This window comes from Neolamprologus multifasciatus, chromosome 10, assembly GCF_963576455.1.
Source record: "Neolamprologus multifasciatus chromosome 10, fNeoMul1.2, whole genome shotgun sequence".
Lineage (NCBI taxonomy): Eukaryota > Metazoa > Chordata > Actinopteri > Cichliformes > Cichlidae > Neolamprologus > Neolamprologus multifasciatus.
In genome coordinates this window covers 4,166,653-4,178,783 of record NC_140448.1, presented here as the reverse complement: position 1 = coordinate 4,178,783, position 12,131 = coordinate 4,166,653, and the positions used below count along the sequence as shown (strand labels likewise).

The 12,131-nt window shown below is 43.7% G+C and overlaps 1 protein-coding gene and 1 long non-coding RNA gene across 3 annotated transcripts in view; one reads left to right on the top strand and one right to left on the bottom strand.

Moving 5' to 3' along the window:
* Positions 1–4,567, top strand: part of LOC146509394 (uncharacterized) — a 42,454-nt gene extending 37,887 nt beyond the window's left edge. Inside the window, exon 2 of the long non-coding RNA XR_014876472.1 lies at positions 4,526–4,567. This is a non-coding gene — a long non-coding RNA (uncharacterized LOC146509394). The remainder of the gene's footprint in view (positions 1–4,525) is intronic.
* The window catches only part of dscama (Down syndrome cell adhesion molecule a), a 129,197-nt gene that overhangs the window by 42,071 nt on the left and 74,995 nt on the right, over positions 1–12,131 (bottom strand). For both annotated transcript variants that reach the window (XM_085174869.1, XM_085174870.1), the window contains exons 5-9: positions 8,951–9,229; positions 8,535–8,810; positions 7,827–8,123; positions 6,317–6,592; positions 4,928–5,206 (exon numbers count right to left, since the gene is read on the bottom strand). In XM_085174869.1, coding sequence (XP_085030995.1) covers positions 4,928–5,206; positions 6,317–6,592; positions 7,827–8,123; positions 8,535–8,810; positions 8,951–9,229 — 1,407 coding nt within the window. The remainder of the gene's footprint in view (positions 1–4,927; positions 5,207–6,316; positions 6,593–7,826; positions 8,124–8,534; positions 8,811–8,950; positions 9,230–12,131) is intronic.

Sequence of the window (12,131 nt, the reverse complement as noted above, 5' to 3'; positions counted from 1 at the left end):
ATATTAAGTAATCCAAAGTATTCAGAATACGTTACTCTCATTGAGTAACGTAACTGAATACGTTACAGAATACATTTTGGGGCATGTATTCTGTAATCTGTAATGGAATACATTTTAAAAGTAACCTTCCCAACACTGCATATATATTTGGACAGAGACAAGTTTTTCCTGATTTTGGTTCTGTACATTACCACAACAACTTTGAAATGAAGTAACTCTGATGCGATTAAACTGCAGAAGGTTGAACAAAAAGACTGCATAAAAATGTGAGGAACTAAAGCATTTTAACACAGGGGTTCAGTTCTAATACTCAAAGTCTTGAGCTCATGGACATCACCAGATGCTGGGTTTCCTACTTTTTACTGTCCTGCCAGGCCTTTACTGCAGTTGCTGTTTATTTGTGGCCCTTTCTGTCTGAAGTTTAAACTTTAACAACTGAAATCTTGTTAAAGAGTAAACCTGGCTTTTTCCACAGCGTTGGTGATTCCACCTCTGGGCGGAGTCACCGCTTCATCACTGACAGGCTGCACCTGGAAGTAATTTGGCTGCCAGCGCTCACAATCCCTCTTCGGCAGATTGTCTGATAACCTCAGTGAGTGTAGGCTGTCACAGCTCATGTTTGATACTCACAGTGTTGCTCATACTTACCTGTGCTTCTCTTTCACTCGCAGGAATCCTCTGGGATGTCATTACCTAACCTGTCATAAACTAACCTCTTCTCAGTCGCCGGCCTGCCCGGCTGCCTCACCGCTTCACTCCTGCCTGCCTACATGCCAAATTCACTGGAACATCTTGGACCTTCTCTGGACTCTCTCTCGGCTCACCCAGACCATTTACCCCTTCGCACTTTGCGCCCGCCTGCAGAAAGTAAGACTGCACGCAATCTGTTGTGTCTAGAACTCCCTTTGACGTCTGCTTCCTTCAGTTACAGTGACTCGGAACCCCGTGACCCCAGTCTAGCCTCTTCCTTACCTCCACGCCACAGGATTCCTGTGCGGGCAGTTACCCCGTAATTTCCTGGCCCTTGAACACGTCAGCTCTTGGGCAACACTCATGGACTCTTTTCATAGCTGGGAATGTTTAGTGTTTTGTGATTCTCATGTGTTGTTGTTTAGTATCTATCATAGCACTGCTCTCGTTAATCCCAGTGTTGTTATAGTTCATGGTAATCAGTTTATCACTGTGAAACTCAAGTGCTTAGTTCACAGTGATCTTTATTGTTGTTAACTCAAGTTCTTAGGTAGACTCTCCAAGGACCTGGTGTGTAGGTTTCGTTACACTGTTGCTTCCTTCACTCTCTGTAAAGAAAGTGTTGCCTTCACTCTTTCTCTGTGCTTCCGTGTGCTGTCTGCACTTGAGTCCATGCTTCTGGTGGCCACTGGGCCGTGACAGCAAGATCAGGTGACTGACTGATCCATTCAAGTATATTTGCCTTCTTTGCTTCAATAAACCCCTGGGTTGCTTTAGCTGTATGTTTTGGGTAACTTTATTAAGAAACGCCACCCAAGAACTTTGACTGCATTTAGCTGGATGTGAGCAGAGAGTATGTCTCTGAACACCTCAAAATTCATTCAGCTCTTACTGTATCACATCGTCAATAAACAGTGTCCCACTGTCGCTGGCAGCAGTGCACACTGAGGCTAACACACTGCCTCCGCCGTGTTTTACCAATGATGTGGTATGCTTTGGATCATGAGGTGTTTCACACCTTCTCCATATTTTTCTCTAGCTATCATTCTGGTAGAGGTTGATCTTGGTTTCATCTGTCCAAAGAATGTTTTTCCAGAACTGTGCTGCCTTTTTTAGATGTCCAACCCAGCCTTTCTATTGTTGAGGTCTTGTACCTTGCAGTGAACCGTCTGTATTTACTTTCACGCACTGTTCTCTTTATGGTAGACACGGATATCGACACACCTTCCTCCTGGAGAGTGTTGTTCACTTTGTTGGCTGTTGAGAAGGGGTTTTTCTTCACCATGGAAATAATTCTGCGATCTTGCTGAGTTCACCAGTGCTTTCTTTCTTTCAGGATTTTTCATATCACCATTGTCAAATTTCAGAAAAATACAAGTTTTAAAATTTTACTAATTTCAAATCATTTAAATCTGCCTGTCTAATATACAAAGTTATACATGGTCTGGCGCCTCCACCAATGAGTGATTTTATTAAACAAAAGTCTAGCAGTGTTGCCGGGTCTCGACTGACTCGAGCCACTGTTAGAGGTGATTGTGAATTGACATTCAGGCGGACCACCCTTTCACAGATGCTCTGTCATATCAGGGAGTGAGCTTCTGGAATAGTCTTCCACTGTCAGTGAGGGGAAAGTACAAGTCTACCCATCTTTAAGAGTCACTTAAAAGGGCGGCTGAGGGACACACAAACATGTGATCATGTTTAATAATCATGCTTTATATTGGATGGGAAAAAGAGTTAGTGTATTACAAAAAGGGAAACAACTTTTTGGTGCAATGGGTGAACGCAATATCACAACGGTCAGGGCATGTACAATACTGGGGTTTGTGCAATATAATTGATGTGTTTCCGTTATTGTTATCTATACTGTCCTCTGTGTCCACTCTCCTTGTCATTGTTTGTTCTAGTATAATGTGATCACTGTTTTTGTCCTCGTCACGTGACCTGTAAATAATGTCTCTGTATGTTTTTACCAACTTGTGTTTAACACCAACCTGCCAGAGGGTCTGCAGATGGAAATTAGCCCAAGGCTATAATCTGGCATATTTACATTCGTTAAAATGTTCATTAATATCATTTTTGTCATTTTTGACCAGGATATGTCCTTCAACGCACATATTAAACAAATATGTAAGACTGCGTTCTTCCATTTGCGCAACATCTCTAAAATTAGAAATATCCTGTCTCAGAGTGACGCTGAAAAACTAGTTCATGCATTTATTACTTCCAGGCTAGACTACTGCAATTCATTATTATCAGGATGTCCAAAAAACTCACTGAAAAGCCTTCAGCTAATCCAAAATGCTGCAGCAAGAGTACTGACAGGGACTAGAAAGAGAGAGCATATTTCTCCTGTTTTGGCTTCCCTTCATTGGCTTCCTGTTAAATCCAGAATTGAATTCAAAATCCTGCTCCTCACATACAAGGTCTTAAATAATCAGGCCCCATCTTATCTTAATGACCTTGTAGTACCATATCACCCTATTAGAGCACTTCGCTCCCGCTCTGCAGGCCTACTTGTTGTTCCTAGAGTATTTAAAAGTAGAATGGGAGGGAGAGCCTTCAGTTTTCAGGCCCCTCTTCTGTGGAACCAGCTTCCAGTTTGGATTCAGGAGACAGACACTATCTCTACTTTCAAGATTAGGCTTAAAACCTTCCTTTTTGCTAAAGCATATAGTTAGGGCTGGACCAGGTGACCCTGAATCCTCCCTTAGTTATGCTGCAATAGATGTAGGCTGCCGGGGGATTCCCATGATGCATTGAGTTTTTCCTTTCCAGTCACCTTTCTCACTCACTATGTGTTAACAGACCTCTCTGTATTGAATCATATCTGTTATTAACCTCTGTCTCTCTTCCACAGCATGTCTTTATCCTGTCTTCCTTCTCTCACCCCAACCGGTCGCAGCAGATGGCCCCGCCCCTCCCTGAGCCTGGTTCTGCTGGAGGTTTCTTCCTGTTAAAAGGGAGTTTTTCCTTCCCACTGTCGCCAAAGTGCTTGCTCATAGGGGGTCATATGATTGTTGGGCTTTTCTCTGTATCTATGAAGCGCCTTGAGGCGACATTTGTTGTGATTTGGCGCTATATAAATAAAATTGAATTGAATTGAATTGAATTAATATGTATTGCCCCTCTTTCTAAAAATAAATAAATAAAATAAAATAAAAAGATGTGCCAAACTAGATTTTGCCGCTCCTAATAATGTAGCAGTATCTCAGATGGGGTTTCTGTTGTGTTTGCAGCTTAAGGATGGCTTATTTCACCTGCATGGAGAGCTCATTTGACTGCATGTTGTCTGTTCACAGCAAAACCTTCCAAATAAAAGCACCACGCCTCAAATCAGGCCTCTATGCTGTACATAACTTTTTATATAGCTGTCTGTCACTTCTTGTTTTGTCCACCACTTGAAAAAGTACCCAAACTGCTTCATCTTTAGCAGTTTTCATTGATCATTGATGTGTATAGACACAGCACTAGGGATGGGTACTGGTATCCGGTGCCATGATGGTAGCTTAATGTTGTTCGTGTGTAATTTACGTTGAGTAGGCTAACCACGTTATTACATTAATGCATGTAAGGTGAACTAGCAAACATCATCATAGCTACATGCGGCTGTCTTCTTGTTTGATAGCAGATACTCCCTTCACCCTGGACAAAAAGGCTAAAATGACCAAAGAAAAGGTGGAAAACAGCTAAACATGAGAGGTTTTTGGACAAAGTTTGTGTTTTTTCCATTGTTTAAGCTGCTTCCAGCCAAGAGTGATACCATATATGCCCCATAGCTGCAGAAAAGGCTAACATTGTTATCTTTTTACAAAAAAACAGCTGAACATGAGAGGTTTTTGGACAAAGTTTGTGTTCTCCATTCTTTAAGCACCGGTTTGAGCACCAGCACCGTTTCAAAAGTACCGGTTTGGCACCGGTATCGGATAAAACCTAAACGATACCCATCCCTACTGGTGACTTTTTATGCCTCAGTGATTCATAGGTCAGTGTTAAGTAGCTTAACACACAAAAGCGTTCCTCTGACAACGGTCGGGCACAAGGATCCAGTCCAGAAATGAGAAAATAAGCAATCAGTGAATGACTTTCAGAAAGCCTGAAGAATTACTGCTCAAAGAAAGTCTGGCTGCTTGCACGTGAAACATAAAGAAATGAGGGGTGGATCCAAACTTTTCCACAGCGCTGTACTTCTGTAAATCACATCCAGATTGCATCTCTTACCCTCTCCCCTCCTCACCTCGGACAATGAGCTCGCTCCGGTGCTCCACAGCAGCAGCCTGATTCCGTGCGATGCAGGTGTAGTTGCCGTTATGCATCAGCGTGAGGTTAGAGATACGCAAGGAGCTGGTGAAGTCTATGTTGTCTATGGTAACGCCCAGGCTGGCCGGGATCGGCCGACCATCCTTCTGCCAGGTGATGAAGACGGGCTGGTCACCAGACATAACCACACAGGGGACGAAGACTCGCTGGCCGATGGAAAACCGGGGAAACTCAAATGGTTGGATGGTGGGTGGGACTGTAACAGAGACGGGAATATTGCTTCAGGCCTGCGAGTTACAGGTTGTTTAATTTCAGCCAGAGCTACTCAAAATCACTAACCGCTCATGCACATTAATAATCAACACATTAACACGCTATACGCCGCGGCTGAGCTACTTTACAAAACACTCACATAGCAACTCATTAGTTCCAGTTCTCTCTTTATCACCTTATTTTCCACATTAAGCTGTGATTTTTCAGGGAAGCAAGAAATATTTTATTAGCTCGCCTCATGTGGAGCAGCTGAAGCCTCTCAAAACACAAGCATATAGCGTTCACTCTCACTCGGCTCTCCGGGGACACTGTAGCCATTGTGAGAACCAGATGCTTTGAAAAATTAATGATTTAAAATAACATTGGAATAAGCAGCACTTCAGCGCTTATTTAATTCACAACAAAATAAGCATAATAGGTTCCTGGGGATTCCCTCTCGGCAGCGGCGGAATGCTAAGCAGCTGAGAGGCAAATTAGCCAAGGTGGAATAGAAGTGTCGCTTTGTCTATGCTGTGTGATTTCCCCCTCAAACGCTCGTTAGCACGTCAAGACCGGTGTGGGGGGTGGGGATCGGCCCATAGGACAGCTGAAACGATGCTGCGTCACTGAAGAAAGAGCCATCGGAGGTTATCATCATCTGGCTCTTCTCAGTCCTGCTGCATATTCAGATGAGCTCCAGATAAGCTGGCTGGGATGATGGAGATGGCGCCTTGCTATCAGTGATGCGAGTGCTTTTTTCATAGGTAGTGATATACAAATATCACTCTGCATATCTGTGTTTTCTGCAACGAGGAAAGGGGGCATACGCCTCCGATGGAAAGGCACTACGGGGTCAGCGTGTGCACCGATAAAGCCGTTCCCTTTGAATTGCAAAGAGATTAATGACAGCGTAACCACAAATGTATTCTGCAAACACAGAGTACAATACAGTACCGTACAAATGCGAACGTACATCTGAAACAGCTGCTTATTGGCCTCGCAGACGGGTAAACACGATGTCGCGCAGCTAAATGAACCAAATCTTGTTTTATTGGACCGAATCTAGAACGAGTCCCGTGCTGTCTGTCTGAAAATCAATTCGACTGTTTCATACCTTTCACTGTAACGTAAACGCTCTGGTGCGTGGACAGCTGTGGCTGCACCAGCACATTACACGTGTACTCTCCTTCATCCACCTCCTTCTGCACGTCGAACAGTTTCAGGGTGCCGTTGTTCTCGAAGGCCCGCTGCCGGTGGTTGTACGGCAGCAAGTTGGAGTCCTTGTACCACTTGATGGAGTAGTAGGGGTAGCCAATGACACGGCAGTGGATGTACATGTCCCGCCCAGCGATGGCAGTGAGGTTTTTCATTGGTCTGATGCTGGCAGGCCCTTGAAGGACACATTGGAGAGACAACTCTCTTAAAATGATTTTGAGGTGGTTTGTGGTGTGAAAGTTAGCTTTTCTGTGTTTTGTGTGTTTTTAAGACACCACAAAGTTGTACATGCCTCGATTCACTCTGATACTGTGACATAAAGAATGAGCCAGATGTGCGTAGGGGTTACAGACTGCTCGATTAAACACAAATGAGACTACGAATCATCACAGGGTGGACCGTTCTGCTGTTCGCGTCAAATCCTGCTTCGCCAGACTCAGGGATTGGTGCATCTTTCTGTTTGAGACTGTAGTGAATATTACCTTTTGCTCCCACCTCGTTGGTGCAGGCTGTGATTGCTTCTGACAAGCATTAGAGTCGAATGTTCGCTTTCTCCACTCATGAAGCTATTATCAAAGCCATTACTCACGTTGCCGCCTTTTGTGCACACTTGTGAAAAACCAACAGAATAACCAATAGGCTTCCATAGCTCAGTGTCTATCAGGGAAATGGACTATTAGGTGTCTCTTTAAAGCACTGGAGAAGACAGTTTAACTAGGCTCTGCAGTGTACTTGGAATACAAGCGTATCCTGGGTTGCTACTCTCTTTAGCACGATTAAGGAGCCAATGACGTGAGAAGCAGTCATTACACGTTCTCCGCGTTGGCACCTGTGGAGATTTATCTTCATTGCTTGGCTGCATTTGGCATCCACGAACCCTTGCTTAAGGGCTGGAGGATCGCCCTATTTAGCCCCACAACATGCAAGACTGAGCAGCAATCAAATCCGACCAATCTGCACAAAGAAAGCAACATTCCCTCTCTGCAATAGAGAAATAATAATGTTCTGGAAAGCACGGCAAGCTTGAGCGCCCCGGTGTCACTACATGACAGCAGCAATTCAGCAAGCCATGTCCCTGTAGAATGCATATAGCAGTACAGTCAACAGTAATAACTGTCCTGATATAGAGATGGTGAAATCCAAACGCAAAAAAAACCCCCAAAAAATTGGAAAGATAACAGGAAAAGCATCTTCTGGGCGTCTTGCTCTATTCTGAGGAGAAACAGAGCAAAGCTACGCTATCAGATTTAAAAGTATGTGAAAAGCTAGAAACACGACAGCGTAACAAAACCTCTTTCATCACGTGCACTTTTAAAGTAGCCAATCAGAAATGCGTCAAAGCAGAGTGACTCGAGGCATGTCGATGTGTATATGTGATGGTGTGTTGGAAGAGTTGATCTGACAAGCACCTCTTACGTTTATTCGCGCCTGGTAGGAAACGGTCCCAGCTGAGTTGTTGCAGATGCAGCGGTACACTCCTCCATCGGGGACTTGAGTCTGGCTGATGTTCAGATGACTCACCACGTGGCCCTCGGCGTTGGTGTAGTAGGAGATGCGATGGCGGCTGTCCCGTACCACGGGCTCATCGTCCAGAGTCCACGTTACCCGCGGCTCTGGCGTGCCCTTCACCGTGCACGACAATGACACGAACTCGTTGACGTTGTAGACCTTCTCGCTGAACGAAGCCAGAATTTTGGGGGTGCCATCTGCACGGAGGGAGAAAGTTCACACAGTGATGTATATTTTGTTGTTCATATCTGATGCTTTTGAATGAGAATCTTGTCAAAATCTGCACTTTTAGTGGAAAACATGCACATCTCCAGTATAAAAAGCAGAGTCAGAATGAGGAGCAGATTAATCCAGCTCCTCTCTGGCTCCACAGCATTATTGATTATCAATATTCCCCTTATAGTACCCTGGTTATGGGAGACACTGCAGCAGCAACCGGCTCATGTGCAGCTCAAGGCTTTTCAGAAAGTCTTATAAAAAAGGGCAGGGCCCTGTAGGGTTGAGCTTCACACAGCACAGTCTGGACTTGCATATGTATGCATAGATACACACAATTGCTGTGCACACATGCACTGCTCCCACCCACACGTCTCACTGTGAATTCTGACCTTCCAGTATGACTTGAACAAAGTCCTGTGCAGACATCTTGCCATGTCTTGCAAAGCACTGATAGGCTCCTCCATCGCTCTTGGCCATGCCAGCCATGACCAGGTTCTCTCTGTTTTGGCCTGTCATGCGGACACTGTTGCTGGGGTAGATGAGTTCTCCGTTGCGATACCAGGACAGCTGATACTCCTCGGAGCCCGTCACACCGCAGGACAGTGAAACCTGGCTTCCCACGCTGCCTTTCACCTTCCGCGGACTCACCACGACCTTGAGGGGCTCTGTAGTTTAGTGGAGGTACCAAGTTATCATCATTAGAAAAAAATGCTTCATGCTTCACATTTAAAAAACAGCCTCTTTTGATTCGTGCGCCATAATAAAAAAACCTCCACAGCCTTTGCACCATCACAAGGACACTGACCTTTTACCTGCAGCCTGCCAACCACCTCGGCATTGCCGTAGGTATTCCACACCTCACACACATACGTCCCTGTGTCACTGGGCTGGGCTCTCTCTATGAGCAGGCCTGTCACACTCTGTTTGAAGCGCGAGTCTGTCTCCAGCGGTCGGTTGTCCTTCAGCCAGCGGTATTTGGGTGCAGGGTGACCAGAGGCCTTGCAAGGGAGCTCCACTCGATGAGATGCCATCACCTCGCGACGCTCAAAGCTATCCAGGATGTGGGGTGCAGAATTGGTCGGATCTGCACGGGTTCAAAAAGGGTTAAATGCAGCACAAGGAGTTAAAAGTGTTTAATTGTGGACTCGTGAGTAGCCAAAGGAAGAGAAAGGGATTTTTTACATTTTACCCCCCCACCAGTAAACATGGTACAACCCTGCCTATCTTGTGAATGAATGTCTTACAAACTAAAAATACTGCATCAATACTCTGAAATCTGCAGAGTGTCTCTTTAAATGGTTTTTGAAAGGAGGGTATTTTTCTATCCCGAAGTCCTCCCCCAAACTGGGAGAGTTCTCATGGCCTTTACTGCCTGTCACCCACTCTTTAGTTCAAGGCTTTTTATCCTGTCACCCTCCGTTTGATTCAACTGACCAACATGTTTTTTTTTACAAGCTCACATTTATTTCCATATGGTCCTCTCACATGTAGTCAGTGTTTCTGAAGGCACACTAAATCAACAGCAAACCCCATCTTACTGTGTTATGGTGATTCCTGTCCTTGTGTCTGTTTACTTGTCTTGTGTCATTTTATCCAACAGTGTGTGGTATCACCAGCTGGTATTTGCGACACATTAACCATATTATTCTAAACTGAAATCAAGGCAACAGACTGGGACATTTTTAGAGGGTTTACCTGCTGTTACTGACATATGCTGGGGCCGATGTGAACGCCGTTATGAAGCTTTTATCAGATCAAACACACTGCAGTATTAAAACTCACACACTGATTACCTAAAGCTTTAAATATGAAACTTGGAGAAAAAATCCCATCGCATATCAGCTGTTGGTTGTTGTTATGCAAACAGCTGTGTAGTGTAAATTTGACTCTTTGGCATCTGTTTAACGCAGAAAAACACACTGTTGGTTGTTTTGGCATGATTTCCATTAGCCTGTGCCGGGTAATGGCATGAAGCTGGTGGTGACAGTGGCAGAGAAGAGGACCTTAAAGAAACTGATGGACATTATGAACAATGCCGGGCATCCTCTGCACACTATTCAGCGATGGCTGCTTCTCCCAAAGTCAAAAACCAACAGACTTAAAAACTCCTTTGTCCCACACGTCATCAAACTGTTTAACTCCTCACTGGAGGGGAGAGGGAGGAGAAACAGGGGGGGCAAGGGAGGGCGGGAACAGCTGAGCTGTAGGTGCTTTTCTACACGGTGCAATATTTGTTTCTGTTTTTGTTTTGTCTTTTTTTCTTATATTCGACTGTGCAATAATCACTGTGCAATATACTCACTCAAATGAGCAATCCTATTTATCCATATTGTATATTCTGTATCTATATATGTGTATATATGGTGTATTTATGCTTATATCCTTACTCTCATTCCCCTTAATGTATCTGTAACATGCAACTTCTTTCGGTGCTTTGCTACTGGAAACTGGATTTCCCGGAGGAACCCACCCGAGGGATTAATAAAGTTTCATCTAATCTAATCTAATCTACAGGGCTTAAACCTGCATTCTTTCTTTCTTTCTAATGGTCTGACAGATACCAACAACAGTATAAGCTGTCATTGGTATCTTGGTATCTCCCATCACTGTAACAGTAAAAACAGTAAATCAGCAAAAATAGTTTTTTATGAATCGTCTTCAAACTTCACAACAATATACTAGGCCTTAGGGGACATGATTACCCAGGTTGGCTAAGCATTTGACTTTGACCTTCAGAGTCAAAGTTAACTTTGAAAAAAACAACAACCCCAAAACAATCATATGAAAGGAAGAGAAAGCTGTTAAACACCACAGTACGATGCCTTACGTCTCAAGTTTTTACAGCTTAAATAAGCCAAAGATTTCAGCCGATTCTGCTCCAGTCATATGGGTAAAGATAATAAAATACACTATTTTAGTATGTAGTGCTTCAAGGTCATAGGTAGGCCACGAAAAATGTTTCATTTGGATCATCTTCAAACATTAAAGCAATATATTAGACCTTTCTTTGTTTGACCTCTTTAAAACATTATTTTTTCCAATACAACCTTATATGACACAATGATACAGAAAGATGAATATACTACACAAGATGCCCATATTAACAATGCTAACATCGGTATAAAACATTGCAGGAAGTTGTGCTTTCCGAGTGTTTTATAAAAATACATTTGGTTGTATCAAGTCCAGGAAAACTTTCATGACCTCTGACCTCAGTAAACATGCTGGTGAAGAGTTTAATTTTGTGGTTGCTAGTTCTGAGCAGAGATGGGCAGTGGCGCGTTACTTGTGACACGTTACTGTAATCCGATTACTTTTTTCAAGTAACGAGTAAAGTAAGGGATTACTATTGCAAAAAGGGTAATTAGATTACCGTTACTTTCCCGTAGGAACGCTGCGTTACTGCGTTACTAAAACCGTGATTTTTTTTGCGAGAATGTCTCATGACAGTGACGTAAGTGAGTGCGACGTTCGTGACAACAGCTGTGTGCAGATCAACAATGGATCATATATCGAGTGCAGAGAGAGTATGAGCGTGCAGCGTTTAAAGCGTGGAAGTACTGACCTTACTTTTGAGTTTGATTCCATAAAAAGTGACAAAAACATTAGTGTCCGTTGTGCGTGGGAAGAAAACTTCTTTTTACAGCGAAAAAAAACCTAAACTTCCGAGCAAACACCGAGTAGCTACGACGTAATGGGAAACTCACAGAGAAACTCGCGGATTCTTCCACTGACCGCTGCACACCTGCACCAGGGTAAACCTCCGCCTACCCCACTCCTGCTTTACAGGTGAAAATAGAGCAACAGGACCGCTAGTCTTTGACTTTATTTATTTTCTGCTGTGTTTTACTTGCATCTATTTGAAAGACTGAGTGTAAACACACAAAAAAAATATTTTATGTGCTGGAATGTGCAGAAAATAGGTTTAAATGTTAAACTAATTTCTTCCAGTCAGAGAATGTTGCAGATAATTACATTTTTGCTTG